This window comes from Sinohyriopsis cumingii, chromosome 15 (assembly GCF_028554795.1).
Source record: "Sinohyriopsis cumingii isolate HCF-2022 chromosome 15, ASM2855479v2, whole genome shotgun sequence".
Lineage (NCBI taxonomy): Eukaryota > Metazoa > Mollusca > Bivalvia > Unionida > Unionidae > Sinohyriopsis > Sinohyriopsis cumingii.
In genome coordinates, this window is record NC_142975.1 from 65849466 (window position 1) to 65867719 (window position 18254).

At 37.5% G+C, this 18254-nt stretch overlaps 1 protein-coding gene across 1 annotated transcript in view; it reads right to left on the bottom strand.

The window, feature by feature from the left end:
• Positions 1 to 2634: 2634 nt before the first annotated feature.
• The window catches only part of LOC149781966 (proprotein convertase subtilisin/kexin type 6-like), a 29789-nt gene continuing 14169 nt past the window's right edge, over positions 2635 to 18254 (bottom strand). The window contains exons 8-15 of the mRNA XM_089935049.1: positions 14919 to 15019; positions 14206 to 14315; positions 13558 to 13675; positions 13035 to 13119; positions 12352 to 12553; positions 11540 to 11596; positions 5978 to 6049; positions 2635 to 4781 (exon numbers count right to left, since the gene is read on the bottom strand). Coding sequence (XP_089791175.1) covers positions 4555 to 4781; positions 5978 to 6049; positions 11540 to 11596; positions 12352 to 12553; positions 13035 to 13119; positions 13558 to 13675; positions 14206 to 14315; positions 14919 to 15019 — 972 coding nt within the window. The 3' untranslated portion in view covers positions 2635 to 4554. The remainder of the gene's footprint in view (positions 4782 to 5977; positions 6050 to 11539; positions 11597 to 12351; positions 12554 to 13034; positions 13120 to 13557; positions 13676 to 14205; positions 14316 to 14918; positions 15020 to 18254) is intronic.

The window sequence follows — 18254 nt, forward strand, 5'->3', positions numbered from 1 at the left end:
AGTGTTCGATTAAATCGCTCAACAATTGCTTGATCACGGTGAATTGCAGTATGACCTCGTCGTATTTTGGTATTATGTTGTTTCATCAACGATGATACTGGACCAAGAAATTCCTTACCAGGATCAACCTGTAGTAGCTGTGGCCATCGGAGACCACCTTGTGGTCCAAGTCCTCGTTGATAAATTCGTTCAAACGAATCAGCTACTTCAGATGATGTTTTCGCCGATAGCGGCTCTGCTTCTTTATATCTACTTGCAACATCAACTACGGTTAGCGCGTATTTGTACGTTTTTCCACGTACAGTATCATGCGGTAAAAACAGAATATCAGCTTGATGAACTTCATTAGGAACACTGACATCGAAATACGCGTACTGAATTTGTTTAGGACGTGGTAGATAAATTTGCCATATTGCTTGTTTAGATAACCACGTTTTAGCAGTAGAATGTTTAACCGATGCTGCATCAGCGAGTTTACCAATTGCTGCTTTGCCTCTCCAGTATCCTCTCGGTGAATAATAAATTGATTCCATTATTAATTACCAGCCCCAATCGCTAATTTACCTTTCATCGAGGATCTTACTAACCAATTAGCTAATGATTCTCTAATATTTTTATTTTTTATAGAATTTAATGAATGAATTAATTTTACATCTGCAATATGCCTATCTTGTAGATTTTGACTTTTATAAGCTACATCATGAGCATGACAAGCTCGATCAATAGCATTTATTGGTTCCTCGCCTGGTTTTGGTTGATCTTGATTATCGAGCCTGATATCGAGTCGAGTACCAGGACCGCAATAATTATATCCTGGTAGATGTTTTTCTCCACTATATTTAGCCCATGGAGCACCTGGAAACTTTGACATCAAATTAGCAATATCACCACCCCGCTTATTAGGTAAAAATGAAAATTTCTTTCTACAGCATACAGAACATTTTCCACCGTACGCTATTTTTTTATTTTTTGTTGTAACCGTAGCTAAATCAATAGTTGGAGTTTTAACTCTACAACGTAAACAATATAAATTCATGTTATAATATATATGGATATAATTGATTTCTCAGCAACTCGGCAGCGAGAGCCAGTTAAGCATCATCCTGCGCTACCGAACTCCATCAGAATGATTATCATAGGACCATCTGGATCGGGTAAGACGCAATTATTATTTAATCTGATAATGAGATGGTTGAAATGGGATAAGTTGTATTTAGTAGCACCATCCGTTGATGATCAACGATGTTATGATGTACTTAAAGATTTCAATGAAAACGCGCGATTACTGGATGAGGATAATGATGTTATAGAGTTTATAACCGATATTGATGAAGCACCATCCGTAGATTCCATAGACGGATTTATTAATAATTTAGTTGTATACGACGATGTGATGCTAGATAAACAATCAAATCCAGCCAGAATATTTTCCCGAGGGAGACATAAAAATACAGACGTGATCTATGTTACTCAACGATATACACAAATTCCGAAGGTGATCAGAGACAACTGCAACATTTTAGTTGTGTTTAATGGCGTAGACACACACACGTTGCGAAATATTCATCAAACCTGGTGTGGTGGTGACATGGATATAATTAAATTCAAAAATTTCTTCTCACGAGCGCAAGCTACCCCGCATGGATTTATAACAATAAATTTACATGATCCAAGAACAAGATATCGTGTGGGTATTGATAAAATATTTGGGTAACAGGGGGAGCAGCAGAGAGGGGTGATGATAAAATTAAATTTAATTAAACAGATATCATTAATATAATGAACAACTGTGCGTGGCTGCGTCAAGGAACCACTAACAATTGTAATAAAAAATGCCGTGGAGAATATTGCAAGAAACATAATTATCTTATAAAGAAAAATCCTCATGCTGGTCCACGAAGATGTGTTGGATGTAACAACGGCGTTAGAGGATTATATCAGATTTGTAAAAATTGCGGTGGAGATCGATACAGAAGTTTGATGATATATTATAAACACAGAAAGAACATAAATCCAAAAATAGAAAAACCACCATCAGAACTTGAATATTACTTGAAACATAGAACAAATAAAGATGAAACAAATAAAGATGAAACAGATGAAGATTCCCATGATTCAGATGATGATTCCCAATATTGATAGCAGCAGAGAGGGGCGTCGACGGTTCTGTTTGGGACAAACAATAATCGTAGACGTGGTAATTGACCTCTATGAGTGGTCACTATTTTTTTTGGTAAAACACAAGGGTGACCATTCCCCTAAGTGGTCTGTTCACCCTCTCTGCTGCTCCATTCGTACTAAAACGTTCGCTTTAAACAGCTCTAGCCATTGACTCAAACTGGTTACAGCACATGCAATAATAAATAGCTGCAATGCTAAAATTAGTAATATCGTCAGGATTTGTCCAATTTTGTACGCACTAAGGGCTTTATCTTGCCAATATCATAGTCCGCTAATGTACTTATTTTTAAAATGAAATCTTACAATAGACTTAAAACAAAGTTTAAAAGTTTGCTGTCCTACCTTGTGCTTCAAAATATGTGATACGTTATATCGCCAGTAAATGTCCACAAGGGGATGGGAGTGGAGGTGGGTAGGGATGGGGTAGCAAGAATACAATGTATAACACATAAATAATCGAAACGCCTCAAGATTTATTTTCCATCTCACACCGGTTCCACTCATGACCAGAGGTAAGATTTAAATAAAAAATGATATAAAAGGGTACATTGTCTCTACCTATTGACGTAATTGCATATATACATATCACAATGTGTAACTAATTTCTTAATAAATCAAAACAATTAAAGCAAACAAGAGTTACGCCAGATTACTGGAATCGAAACAATTGATTTTTGAAATAAAAAATTACAAAGTATTTAACCATTGTTACGCATATTTGATTTAATTGATATTTGATTTAATTTGTGTTTGACTTGATTTGATTGTTTGTAGGTTTTGGAGTCTCTTTCTTTTCTTTACATGTCAATGTAATGTAATTTTGTTTACTAAAATTTGATATTTTCCAGAAAATTCAGTTTGACCTGAATCTTTCCATAAATACATAATAAAAGAAAAACTGTTTCTATTATTGGTTTAGTTCCTGGCCTTGATTGAGGGTCAAGTAAACAAGTTTTTCTCGGAGTAAAATGATTGGGTCTTATCAAGGACATACAAGGGCTACGTGATTTTTATATGTAAACATGATCACGTGATCCTCTATTTCGCAATTAGGCATTTCCAAAATTGCGAAATACTTAGTATTAATAGTGATATTAGAGAGATACAGACAGAAAGAGATCTCAATCTCAGAGTTTTTTGGGGCTTTTAAACACATCATGTTAAGTTGTTTTCTTCTGTTATGACAAGTTTTGAGTTTTTGAGTTTTATCTTAACTTTTAGGATTCTAAAAGATTAATTAGTTTCTCTGGAAATATTTTGTGCTCATACAGAATTCTTGAACAAAAACATTTCTTAAAATTTTTGTTTGGATTGCCAAGACCGGAGGATTAATTAGTGTGTTTCTGCAAGGAACTGTAGACTTCAATACAGTACACGTTACAGCATACGTCATCGCCTTCCATCTTATATTCTGCGTCGGGACTCGAACTTGAAATCATTAGAACATTTCATTATTAGGACTTCTAAAATGTTATTCGCGGATTATTCTTGGATTTTATTCTGGAAACCGTAAGTTATATTTGTTAAAAATTATTTCCAAGGAAATACATTATTTGTTAAATGTTTCAAAGCTTGTTGTTTTCACTCTTTCTTGTGTTGCTGTTTTTTCGAGCCTGAACACGTAACATTAGACATTACACATTTGAATTACGTGCATTTGAATATGATACGAATAAATACATACAAAAAAGTAAACAATAAAGCAAGATACTAAGTATTCTTCCGGAAAGATTTACTCTGTGGCACTTGTGTTTATGGCATCCTCTTGAGAACGTGTCAAGCTTTTGGTGAGACATTAAGAAATCTCATACAACAACAAGTACATTTTAATTTTGTTTTCTGAGACTGTCGATAGTTCTTTGCTTTATTGTTGATTTACAAGATACGATGCGGTACTACACACATAAAAATATTTTCTGTCCAAACGTCTTTTTTTTTTACAAAGATCAATGACTAAAATGACAAAATTATGTTATAGGGACTCCTGAATATATATTGACTTATTTAGGTTTAGTAATCGACAATGGACCAGAAAGTTCCGATTTGCGTACCCGTATGTGCAAGTTATCAAGCAGCCGGTAAGAAATGAAAAACAAAGAACTAAAACGGTACCGTTCTTGAAACTGCAAGGTTGTCAAAAAAGAGAGATTCAGTTTTGGTTGACTATATTTTTTATATAGATTTTTTTATAGATTTCAACCATATCATGTTCATCAGGACTGCAAATAATATCAATTGCTCTCAAAAGAAGTCCAGATCTACTGTGCTTATGTTACCTTTTAAAAATTTGTAATCGTACAAAAAATAGCACAAAAAATATATTGACTTGTGACTCATGAGTAAATTTACATTAATTATGAAAGAATGAAAGAACTAATCTGTTAGCGAAACTGAAGTAGGAGGTATATTCCTCGTTTCAGGTACGTTTATCACAGAGGCATTTTGTGTTGTTCCTGGAGCAACAGACGCGGCACTACCCAGCTTCAGCTTGATCCCTATTCCCACTGCAATGGCCAACACAACAACGCCAGCTACCACCCCTCCTGCTATAGCAGCCGTTGTAGAAGAGTCGTTGTTCGCATTACTTCCGTCACTTTTACCTAAAGATACACATCAGAAGGCATCTTCGCAACGTTAAGTAATCTACAACGGACATTTGATAACAATAAACCTTGAAAATAAATATTGGCCCCGTTAGAATTTAGTTTTCAAATTTACTGCACAGCGCAATTTATTCTCTAGGTTGTTTAAAGGTGGCCAAAATAAATCATGTATGGGACATTTTTGTGTTTTCTTGTAAAGCAATCTGCCTCTGAAAGGAATATTCTTACCAGAAAGAGAGCTCGATTTCTAAATAGCGCGTTTCTTAAAAAAAAATATCACCAAAACATACGAAATACTCACACCAACCGAGTGGTTTTAGAAACTAGTTTTTCTTCGTGAATCACAGACAATTTATCAGTCTTTTGATTCCTCATGAACGACTAAAGGTTATACATCTTTATAAGTTTGCGTGTTTGTTGGAGCACTCGGCATACATTTAAAAATCTAAGCTTTAGCCCAACTCTTCGACCTACTCAAACCAACGTAATATTCTAAAATTGTTTTCGCTGGTGAATCGCATATAAGTTATCTATGTTTGAATTCAACATGAAGTAATAAAATTATATATAGCTTTTAAATTATACTTGTTTGCCGGAGCACCATGGATACACTTTAAGCTCTAAGCTTAAACTCTTCTCTCGTGCCATCAGAAACACAATGCAACATAACTTAATTGTATTTCATTTAGTATTAGACATCTAAATAACTGTATCGTCAGCTTGATTGTACATTTGAATATGTGTCTTAATAAGCCCATCGTTTCTCCTCCATCTAGTTGTAACCGAAACGGGACATCACCATTTTGTCTTTACAGGTGCATGTTAGGTTGCAATTTTCTCGATCTAAAATATATCTGCTCTGAAGAAACAAGATGATTAAATATTTAGCGAGAAAATATATCATATAAGTTTCAAAGTGTGCATTCCTGGACTGAATTAGATTTGGGTTTGTTATTCATTGAATAACCAGTCGATACGGATTAAAGGACAGTATATATGGTATGTGAAATATGTCATTGTCAAGAAACCCTAGTTGTCATTAACATAATAGAATTGTAACAATCAATTTACGTTATACTGACAACTTTACTTTACAAAAATATAGTAATAAATAAGGTCAGCATAATTAAGAAATAGGAGTAGTCAATGTGTATATTTACCGATTGAGATGATGATCTAACACAACTACTTACATTCATATTCATAGTTATTCCCTGTACAAGTTCCACCCGAAGTGCACGGACTCCCAGAGCAGACATCGATATCTGGTTGGAAAAGAACAATCAGATGCAGTGTACATACTATACGTATATTTAAGAAACACACAAATGCACGTATATGTAGTCCCAAAGGAGTGACGATTGACTTCATGAAACTGTGTATTGATGGAGAGAGTGAACTCTTCATACCCCTGCCCTGAGTGTACACTTCAAAATGTAGTTCTGTACCTAATCCAACTAGTCACAACCCTCTTTTCAAATCGATAAGCAGCTTCTTGTCTCTTCTTTTGAATTTCTTTCTTAGTACTTCTTGTGTAATGAACGCTCATCTATTTTGTCATTGGCGAGTATAATGAACCGAGTAGGAATATGGACTAAGCGAAATGACGAACAAACAAGAAGCAATTCAAACATTTAAAATGTATTTATACTAGCTCAAAGTCATTAGTATGCTTTAATTTAAATTGCTACCGACCATAAAATTGTTTGTGTTTTATCTTCCATTTCTTTTTTTCTCATTTTCGTTGGTCACTGGTCAAGAACGTATGCAACGCGAAAATCCGCTACGCTCGTGTCGTCGCGAAATTTTGAATGTAGCTTGAGACGAAAGGCCATGTAAAGTTTTGCAAACACATCGAGTTTTCTCTTTTATTTGTGTGTCTTGTCTATGCTTTGCATTTGCCTTCGAAAAAGAGTCATTAGGAGTCGAAAGCGCTCAGGTTAATTAAGGCTAGTTTTGCATTATTCATTGTCATTTTATTACATTTATCTTAGTCAGTCCCTGACACACGTTATCCCTTGCTGGATCCAGTGCACTTGAAAGGACTGTTAATCGCCATATGATTTGTATTATATATATATATATATATATATATATATATATATATATATATATATATATATATATATATATATATATATATATATATATATATATATATATATATATATATATATACATGCATACATGTGTGTGTGTGTTTGTGAATTTTGAAGTATTCGCAAAAGACAATTTGATATACCAGTACTGTAGTAATAATAATTATGCATGAAATTATTTCGACATTTCGAGACACCAGTGTTCGAATTGCCGTGCTTTCATCAGTTCGTGACGCTATCCATGCAATGTTTGTACATTCTTTCTTAAAACCAAATTTCATGCTTGAATCGCAGACGTGTTATAAAAATTGTTTAATCAATACCCATGAAAACAGAAGCCCATAACAATAAGTTTAACACTTTCCAATATGATTATGACTGCACCATTACCTGCAGCTACATTTTGCAGCGCACTCCGCAGTGATGTGAAGAGTTTACTCCCTTTGTCAATACAAATATTGTTTTTCTTCAGTAAACATTAAGTTAACTGTAAATACAAGAATGTGAACAGCAGGGAGAGTTGGGGGGGGGGGTCCTCGGCCTAGTATTTTTAACCCCCTTGAGGATAGGAGCCAGGTACAGGTGCTGCAGGATATGCTGACACTAAAATAGCACAAAAAGCAGGAGCAGAAGACAACCCAACAAAAACAAGATGGCAAGAAATAAGAAAAGGGAGAAAGTGATCTTATATTATTCACAGTGCGCATGTACAATAAATGACATGATGCGCTACGGACCCATGAAACAGGAATAATTACCCTAGATTCGCTTGAAGGTCCCAGTGCTCATTGGGTTTCATATTGCAATAATCGACACAATGTCATATATTTTGATTCAAGTACAACACCGCCAGTGGGAGCGATAAACCGCGTTGGGAACCAGCACTGTCAAAACAAAGCACGACGGGACCTCCTATACTTGTGACAGATGCTATATCGGCACTTCTTGCTGTGACCAACTCGGCCAATCCAGTGACCATTCAAACGGAGCTGCGAGTTTTAGAACACAGCCAACATGCGTTATTAAAAATTGATGTAATTATCACATGGCCACCAATATTTATGGACGATCCAAACATCGTGAAAACGGCAGACAAACTGTGTTCGTGAACAAATCAAAATTTGCCGAAAAAGACGATTTAGCCGCGTTAGTGGAATGCGCCAAAGTAGATAAGGACGATATTGTAGTGTTACAAAATCAAGTTTGCCAGATAAAAACTAGCAACGTTACAAAGACTGATATTATTACTAAAAGACTAGTGCCGGTTGCCGGCAATTTTCCCGAAATCAACGAGTTACGTAAAATCAGAGATCCTGGGATATCCCGTGCGCTTACAGCAAATGAAATACAAGGTCGTGTTTTTTTTGCTTGAGACACAATGCGGGGAGAACTCAACACAAACGACAAAAAAATTGTCGCTATGCGAGATCCAGAACTAGACTAGAATGCAGTGACTAAAACATACATGGACATCAGAACTGCTTCCCTCGAAGAGCATATAAAGGCATTTAACCGTTTCCGTAAATATGTCCAGGACGACTAGAAAACCATCGATGAATTGTCCGGATAAACTTGCTGATGTCACTGCAAAACTAACCACACTGGATTTAAAACGTTAAAGTCTGAACTAGAAATGGGCAAGGCCGGTATCAGCACACTAACAACCAAGTTGGGTGTCGTCAGTAAATGCGTTGATGATCTCCGAAAATAACATTAAAGCCATCGATGATGTTTTTGGAAACCCGAATAAAATTCCTTTGAAAATTGCCGATGCTAACATAATAGAATTGTAACAATAAATCTTTACCAAATGGTCTTGAAGCTCTAATCAAGTATGAAATCAGTCAAGTTTGCATGAATTTGGTAAAAATCCGCCCCCGTGAGTTTAAAAACGAAGATTGGTAAACACAGAGGCAGAACCAAGATAAGTCCTTCTATGATCGCGAATATGTCAGCCCAAATGGTTTTTACATTATTAAATCTGGTGTTCGGGTCATTGGCAACCCAATGACGCATCAAACAGTTAGGCTTGAGTCACGGCTTGACTCGGCCATAACGATGTATAGCCTCCTATTGTGATAATCAATGCCCTAAAAGCAGACTTTGATCAGCGATTTTTCAGGCGTAGTTGCATTTGGAGCGGGGCCGTGGGGAAAAATAAGACGAGATGAGTATTTTCACTTTGTACCCAAACACAATGGTGTATTTTGAGTTAAATTGCACGGTGAGACAAAAATCATCATTAATGTCCAAAGACCATTCGGAAATGTATAGACTAGCATTAAAACCAGCAGAGGGTTAATAAAAAGGGAAACTACCTCTGAATATGATCAAAAAGGGGAGGATATTTGGTTAAATACTGGTTTACAAATTAATCTCAGAAGAAGAAGGTCTACCCCCCGAAAGACTATATTTACAGTCTTTGACTTTTCTACATAATCAAGTAATTACGAGCAGACTGGCACTCCTACATGTGTCAATAATTAGAATGTAAGCATTACAATATAATGGACCCTCAGCAATATCGACGTAATAAAGTCAACGACTCATAGATACAATCGCGAAAGGAAATCTACAAATGTCAAACAATATTTCAGCGATATAAACTAGCCAGTTTAATCAATGGCGTCGCATGTGGTATATTATCCTCGGCCACAGTGGGGCTTTGTGTAACTGAAACAGCCACCACACTGACGCTTGTGTCTTTTCAAACTATGTAGTTCTCGGTGAGATTTGAATGAACAACGGTACTCTTCTTCGAGTTCTGATACATAATCGAGTATCAAATCTAATTTGTCAACGTTCATGTTTATGTGAGACTGAATTTTAAATTATTTCACGTGATACTGATAAGAAACCATTTTTATACGCTTGGCATACATAAGTTACACGACCTGTTCGATCCCCGCCAGCCCCATAAACAGTAATAAATCAGGTGCTGATGTGCCCCCCCCCCCCCCATAAAAGGTATACACCCTTACAAAGTCATAGTCAAGCACCGGTGGTCCTGAGGGTAAATCAAGAAAAACAATTATTTTTGAGCAGTCATTTTTTGATGACCTCCGCGCGCCACATGGACAAAACTAAAAATGGTGTCAAGGTACCCATACTCTCCCCGGACCCATGGGCAGTAAACATATACCAAGGTTCCCTCCACGTTGGTCTGATAAGAAGCCATTTTATTTATACACACAGACGTGCAAGTTCAAAGCAGGCAGAAAGCCCGGGCACGTGTCAGATATTAATCAGCAAACACGACAACCTATTTTTTTTCCAGCTAGCGCATCATCACAAGGAGGTTAAAAATAGTCGGACGAGGTGCCCTCGGCTCCCTGCTGCATAAGTATATTTGTATTTTCGTATAAAAAAAATATATGTAATGTAAGTATACGGTCTCTTTGATACACGACTCATTTTGTATACATGCGTTCATTAAAAAGGAAATTCGAATGCGCCTCGTTTATTAGTAATGAGTGTGTGATTAAGATTTTTAACGTAGCTTTAAAAAAACTTCAGTCATATTGCTACGATGTCTGCATTGTGGCAGTTTATAGTGATGTCTAGCACTGGGACATCATGCTGCAGACATGTAGTATGATGTCCCACCCAGTCACATTACTCTGACACCAAGCCGACCAGTCCTAACACTAACCTCATAATGCTGAGCGTCTAGCGAGGCAGCTATAAGTACCATTTTTATAAGTCTTTGGTATGACTCGGCCGGAGTTCGAACCCACGACCTCCCGCTTCCAACGCTGACGCTCTAACCACTAGGCCACCGGATTGGTATATATTAGTAATGAAAAGTGTATATATCCTGTGTTATATAAAAATTACAGCATATCATGTTGCTTTATACCAACACTTCAAAGGCCATGTTATTTATATATCGGAAATAGGAAATGCAATAATCTCTCCAGTCGCATGAGAAATGGTTTTGTTCAACTCCAGTCGATATGACTTCTATTGCAAAGATGTACTCAATGATCACATTAATGCATTTTCATATCATAACATCAGTGTGTACTGTTGGTCTTAAGAATATTTCGCAAAATGTTACATTCAGCACATTTGTTTTGTTTGAGAAACAGATTCTTGAAGCATTGGAGTAGTGCCTTTAACAGATTCTTGAAGCATTGGAGTAGTGCCTATAACAGATTCTTGAAGCATTGGAGTTGTGCCTTTAACAGATTCCTGAAGCATTAGAGTTGTGCCTTTAACAGATTCTTGAAGCATTGGAGTAGTGCCTTTAACAGATTCTTGAAGCATTGGATTTGTGCCTTTAACAGATTCATGAAGCATTAGAGTTGTGCCTTTAACAGATTCCTGAAGCATTAGAGTTGTGCCTTTAACTGATTCCTGAAGCATTAGAGTTGTGCCTTTAACAGATTCATGAAGCATTAGAGTTGTGCCTTTAACATATTTCTGAAGCATTAGAGTTGTGCCTTTAATAGATTCCTGAAGCATTAGAATTGTGCCTTTAACAGATTCCTGAAGCATTAGAGTTGTGCCTTTAACCGATTCCTGAAGAATTAGAGCTGTGCCTTTAACCGATTCCTGAAGAATTAGAGTTGTGCATTTAACAGATTCCTTAAGCATTAGATTAGTGCCTTTAGCAAGCTTCATCAATTGTTGGAAGAAAGAAAAAATACTTACTCGGCAGTGGATCGGTTTGTGTTCCGTAGAGTATCAGTTTCCAGGAATAAAGACGACCTGAATAGATCGGAAATGTATAAAAACACTAGAGTTCATTTCAATTCAATCCCAACTTTCCAGTACATTGTTGTGGACTTTCTTAATAAACAATTAAAGAATAGTATAAAAAAGAAACAAAAAATGTGAATCACATGTCATGCTGCTAAACATTTATATTTGAAATGTTTTGAAAGGAAAAACGTATTTCTGTTAGAAAGGAAAAATAAATTTATAATAGAAAATATTTCAGTGTGATTAATAATAATGTTGTTGTTGTTGTAGGGTTTAACGCCATTTTTCAGCACACGATTGGCTATACATGGCGACCAGTATTAATGGTGGAGGAAGAACCCAGGAAAACCCCGGAAAGAACCACCGACCCACGAGAAGCTACTGGCAAGCTTTCTCACATATCCACATTAGTCGAATCCGAGACTCGAACCCACGCAGACAGAGGTGAGATGGCAGTGATCCGTAACGAAGAGCACTTTAGACCACTCGGCCACTCGGGGCCCCATTAATAATAATAATAATAATAATAATAATAATAATAATGGCAGCAGAAGAGTAATAATATTAATGACAAGGGTTTAAAGCAAGCAAAATAAAAGCAAATGATAATAATGGTAATAATAATAATAATAATAATATATATATATATATATATATATATATATATATATATATATATATATATATATATATATATATATATATATATATATATATATGCTCGATGGATATAATCTACAATAGCTTTATGGACGATTTACCTGAATTTGCAAGGACGGCCATTTTAAGGGTCCATTGTCCTTGAGGAGCTTCTCCCCAGTTATGTACCGTCATAAATGTCCAGGTACCACTATAAGTATTACCATTATCTTGATACCGCTGAGTCATCAGGAAACTACTTGTGCCAGAAGGTGATTTCAGGGTTATCTCAGCATAGCCAACAGTGTCAGCTTGGAAAGATATCTGTTGAAAGCGTTGTGTTGATTAATGATGATGATGATGATGATGATACAGAAAAAGAGAAAAGAAACACGCAAGTTTTTATGTCTATACTTATATTCCCGAACCTTCGGTCAATGAATCTTGCATGCCGATTAGTAATGAGGAACCAATGCTTCCATAAGACTTGAGACTATTTTGATATATTTAACAGTTTCTGACTTGCTTTACAACAGCTTTTGTTTCACAGGTTGCCTTTGCGACATAATTAGCGATTGTGTGATGTTGTTCCTGGTATGATTTCAAATTCAACACATAAAGGAATTGGCAGAACTTCGTATCTGGCATAATAGGGAATTGATGAACTTATATCAGAAGCATATATTCGATTATCATGAACTTATATCAGAAGCATATATTCGATTATCATGAACTTATATCAGAAGCATATATTCGATTATCATGAACTTATATCAGAAGCATATATTCGATTATCGGGACTTACCTCTACCTGGACATGTTCTAGATATAGAACTGAACAATCACTACCAATTGTAATTGAATTAGAAACACCTGATGCACCTACGTACCTGCAAGAAAAATACTCATTTATTGATTCCTCCAATTTAATCATTTACATTCGTAAAGAAACACCTTATTGGTATTTTCACAGAACGTCCACGTTTCATCTGTTTTTGCATGACGTTTAGCAAATAATGTTATACAAATTATAAACCCATCATTTCAAACAAAATTATCATTGATATAGTATACAAAATAGTAATTGGCTTAACATTTCATTTAAATAGGACTGGACTGCCATATTTTCAACATTTTGTTACAAATGTCGAATTTATGCTGTACTTATATTTGCGAATACATAGCTTCACTGAACATGATCAGTCGGCTAGTTTTCCTTAGCAAGCACTTAACCAATGTAATATACAATCATTTAGCGGTAAAAATTTTATGCAATATTCATCTACTAAAACGTGTGTGAATTCCTGCCGAAAATGGTTAAAACTTACGAGTTGGGACTGCTCGTTGAAGATTGGAATGAAACTTGGCTAGGAACTTGTGTCCAGTTAGCGGCATATTTGACCATATCCTCTGCATCCATTAGACCAAATCCCAATCTGGGATGGACTGTCGAAAACAATGTACTGCTTCAACTGTTCTATTATCTGGTTTGCGTGGTATGAAACTTTAACCGCATACGGAATAGATCGCTACATTGACATTACTTATTATGGATGTGCTTGATGTTTAAGTAAAATATATGTCGAAAAATTCCAAAGAGGATCTATGCACATATCGAGCTAGTGTAGACCACATGCTAAATGACTGAACTCTGTATACTGACGAAAACTACTTTGCCACAGCGGAGTAAAAAGGGCTGTACGAGTCGTGTATATTTGCATGAATCACTAAACAAATTCAGTTGGTTACACCCATTAAGCTACCGAAATATGATCTTATTATTGTTATGCTTTCGTCTCTTCTACTACGAACTTTGTTACTGGTTGCCACATATTAAGCAATATAACTTTGAACGTCTACATACAATTACATTTCCGCATAATTCCCATAAAAATCCTCCCTTTCAATTATGCAAAAGTGGCAAATACGTTCAAAGAGTGTACGGGACACATGCGACGAAACATGCGAAAATGTACCGTATTTCTTTGCACCATTCAACTGCCAACTGTAATAGCTGTCATGTAGCGAGTACTTCTTGGATGTAAGAACAATCAGGTGCTGAATATCCCTCCAATTTAAGTTTGGACTGCAAGAATAAAAAGCAGATATAATGTATGGAGTTAGTAAATTTCTCTTTCGCCTGCAGAATGCATATTAAAACAAATGTTGATATAATTTGCTACCAAGTTCAATTAAAAAAATTGTTTGCATATTTTTAAGGTCATATCTGAATATTTAGACATTTAAAGTAGAATAATTTTAATAATTAAATAAACTTTACCAATTCAAAATCTTTTTGCTAACAAACATGATATACGAATTTCATTACAATATACCATCTTTGAATAGGAACGTACACTGGGGGTCTTAAGCTGTTAATGATCTAGCCGTCAGAAAGCGATAACAAAAAATGTACCAAATTAAATCGCATATGGCAACAGCTACAGAACTACCAGCTGTACAATATAACTTGCAACATTTTATATACGCTTTATATTGGGGCAAATTCGCTAACTCGCTAACGTCTGCACAGTACAAAACATATATGAACAGTATATATATATATATATATATATATATATATATATATATATATATATATATATATATATATATATATATTGCTTAGGTCAGAAACGACTAGGTGCAGCATATTCATGAGAAACGTGATATACTATTCTAAACTTACTTTGCTTGCAGTGACAGTGCAATGATGGCAGCTGCCACTGGGTTTGCAAACGATGTTCCCTCGAGATCATTGGCACAGCTTCTCGAGTAAGCAGTAGAATACTGCGAAAGACAAAACCACCTTTTACGCAATGTAAATATAGTGCACTCTATATGTGTTGGCTTGTGTGTGTGTGTGTGTGTGTGTATATATATATATATATATATATATATATATATATATATATATATATATATAGATAGATAGATAGATAGATAGATAGATAGATAGATAGAGAGAGAGAGAGAGAGAGAGAGAGAGAGGAGAGAGAGAGGGAGAGAGTAATTTAGCATACACTACTGATATCTGAACCGATCTGCAGGTTATGCCACCCGTCGCACAAACCAACCCCCATACATCCAAAAAAGGTTGTCACAAAGTCACTGAAATTGACATTCGTGCGTAGCAGACACCCCCACCCCACCTTGTCGATAAAGTAATTAAGTCTTAGGACAGAAATCAAGGTATCTAGAGGATATTGGAGTTATTAATATTCACAATACTGAGAGGAAAGTGCTTACTCTGGATCCTACACGCGGATGCGTTACGATACGTAGTGAATTTTTTTAATATGGAGAATGAGTAATATCACATAGGTTATGGTATTTTTATTTCGTACTCTACTGAGACTCGAAGCCAGATCCGTGGGTTACGGAACCCATCGCCTTGCCTGAATGCACCAACCCTCACACCTCCTCGACGAAGCACATGTCCCAAGAGAGGATGCTATAAAGTCGATGATGTAGGTCTGCGTTTTTTATAATCACTCTTGTCCGCCCCAACAGACGAAGTAATTTTTTGTCTTAAATTATGACTAAATCATATTTTTCTATCTAATTTTTTGTCTTCCTTTTTTACTTAAGATTTCCAGAGAGTTTGGGTTCTGGGCCTGCACTCTCCTGCCATCAGATATTTCAATTTTGGCTGCATTTCTTGCCTTTCTTTCCTATCTCTATGAGTTTGGAATCATCATTGACCTTTGTCCGCAAGGTCATATTTAAGTTGTTGTCTTTTCACCTTTATTATATATAGCTCAGGTTGCAGTTGGATCAGTTGTTATGCTTCAGTTTTTGTCCTGTAAGGATACAGGCGCTCACTGATAAAAATGTTTTGTGTTGTTACTTACATGTTGTTCGTCCGTCGAGTCGACGAGGACCACTCTAGTCATCCGAGGGTTGGAAGGGCAGGTTTTGTTCTATGCGTGCGAAGGTGGCTGTTGAGGCCAATCCTTGCACGGAATGTTCGTGTGCATAAGGGACAATGGATGAGTGGGACATATCCAGGAGCGTTGATGGCACGCGCTTTTCTGGCTTGCCTCCTCAGCTCTGCAGCTGCTGTCCTGCTAGATTCGCACAACTTGGAGCCTTTGTTCACGGAGGAACGCCAAGTGCCTCGATCGCTTGCATTTTGCTCCCAGGAATCGGGTTTATGTTGAAAGCTTTCAAAGCAACTTTCAGATTGTCTTTGAAGCGTTTCTTCTGTCCTTTCTGTAGCTCGCCATAGAAGAGTTTCTTAGGCAGTCGGTGGTCTGGCATGCGTACAACATGTCCCGTCCAGCGTAGCTGAGACCGCATCAGGATGGTGTTGATGCTGGGTAGACCTGCTTGGGCGAGTACCTCAATGTCTGGAACCTTGTCCTGCCACTTAATGTTGAGGATTTTCCTGAGACTTGTGGTGTGAAAGTGGTTCAGCTTCTTGGCGTGGTGCTGATACACCGTCCACGTTTCGCATGCGTACAGTAGTCTGTGGAGCACAACTGCCCGGTAGACCTTTAGTTTGGTTTGGCTGCTGATGCCTCTTCTATTCCAGACGTTGGCATACAGTCTGCTTAAAGTTAAGCTAGCTCTAGGAATGCGGAGGTTCAGTTCGTCTTCAATAGTGACGCTTTGTGACAGTGTGCTGCCAAGGTAGGTGAAGCGGTTCACTACGTTGATTTTTATGCCGTTGACGGTGATGTTGGGCTCAAAATAAGGCTTTCCAGTTGCCGGCTGATGCAGGATTTCAGTCTTTTTCGTACTGATGGTGAGACCAAAGCGTGTGCAGGAGCTGGAGAACTTGTCAACGCTGCGTTGCAGGTCGGCTTCTGAGCCAACGTTGAGAGCGCAGTCATCAGCATATAATAATTCCCTTATAGTGTCTGTCAAAACCTTGATTTTCGCTTGAAGCCTCCTGGGGTTGAACAGTTTTCCATCTGTATGGTACCTGATGCCCACTCTAACATCTCTGTCTCTGAAAGCATTAGTCAACGTGGCGGAGAACCATATACTGAACAGTGTCAGTGCCAGAACACAACCCTGCTTGGCGCCATTGGTTACTGAGAATGGCTTATATGTCTCTCCATTGTCCTGGACCCGGGCCTGAATGTCGTCGTGGAAATGCTGCACCATGGATATAAATTTTCTCGGGCATCCGTACTTGGCCATTACCTTCCACAAGCCTTCTCTGCTGACAGTATCAAAGGCCTTTGTTAAGTCAAGGTAGATGGAGAAGTGGTCGGCATTTTGCTCTTGACACTTCCCTAGTAGCTGCCTCTAAGCAAACACCATGTCGATGGCCCCACGTTCTTTTCGGAATCCACACTGGCTTTCTGACAGGCGTCCCTGGTCAAGGTGCGCAGTAAGATTCTGAGGAGTATCTTTCCCGCGATTGAGAGCAAGAATATACTCCGGTGGTTGTCGCAATCCTGGCGGTTCCCTTTGCGCTTATACAGATGGATTATAGAAGCGAAGCGTCTTTGAGGTCCTGGGGGATCGTCTTTTACTGCCACATCAGTAAAAACAGTTGGTGGAGTCTTTCTATCAGGGTTGTTCCCCTTCCTTGTAGACTTCAGCTGGAATGGAATCTGAACCAGGGGCTTTGCCACTGGAGAGCAGACGTATCGCTTTATATGTCTCGAGCAAGGTGGGGGGGGGGGGTCATCCAGTGCTGATGGGTAATTGGGAAAGACGACTGATGGCTTCATCGCTGTTGGATGAAGGGCAATTCAGGACGCTATCAAAGTGTTCATCCAAACGCTGAAGAATTTTCTCTTTGTCCGTAGTTAGCGTGTTCCTGTCTGCGCTGAGAAGTGGGGATGATTCAGAGGATGGAGGTACATACACTTCTTTCAGGACGTTGTAGAAGTTCTTTATGTCATGCCTGTTTGCGTGGCACTGGAGCTCGTCAGCTTTGTTGCTCACCCATGTTTCTCGCATCTAACAAAGTTTCTGCTCTACAGTTCTGCGTATATTGTTGTACTCATCTTTCCTGGAGGTGGACCTGGGATTGTTGAGGTAGGTTTGGTGGAGGCGGTGTTTC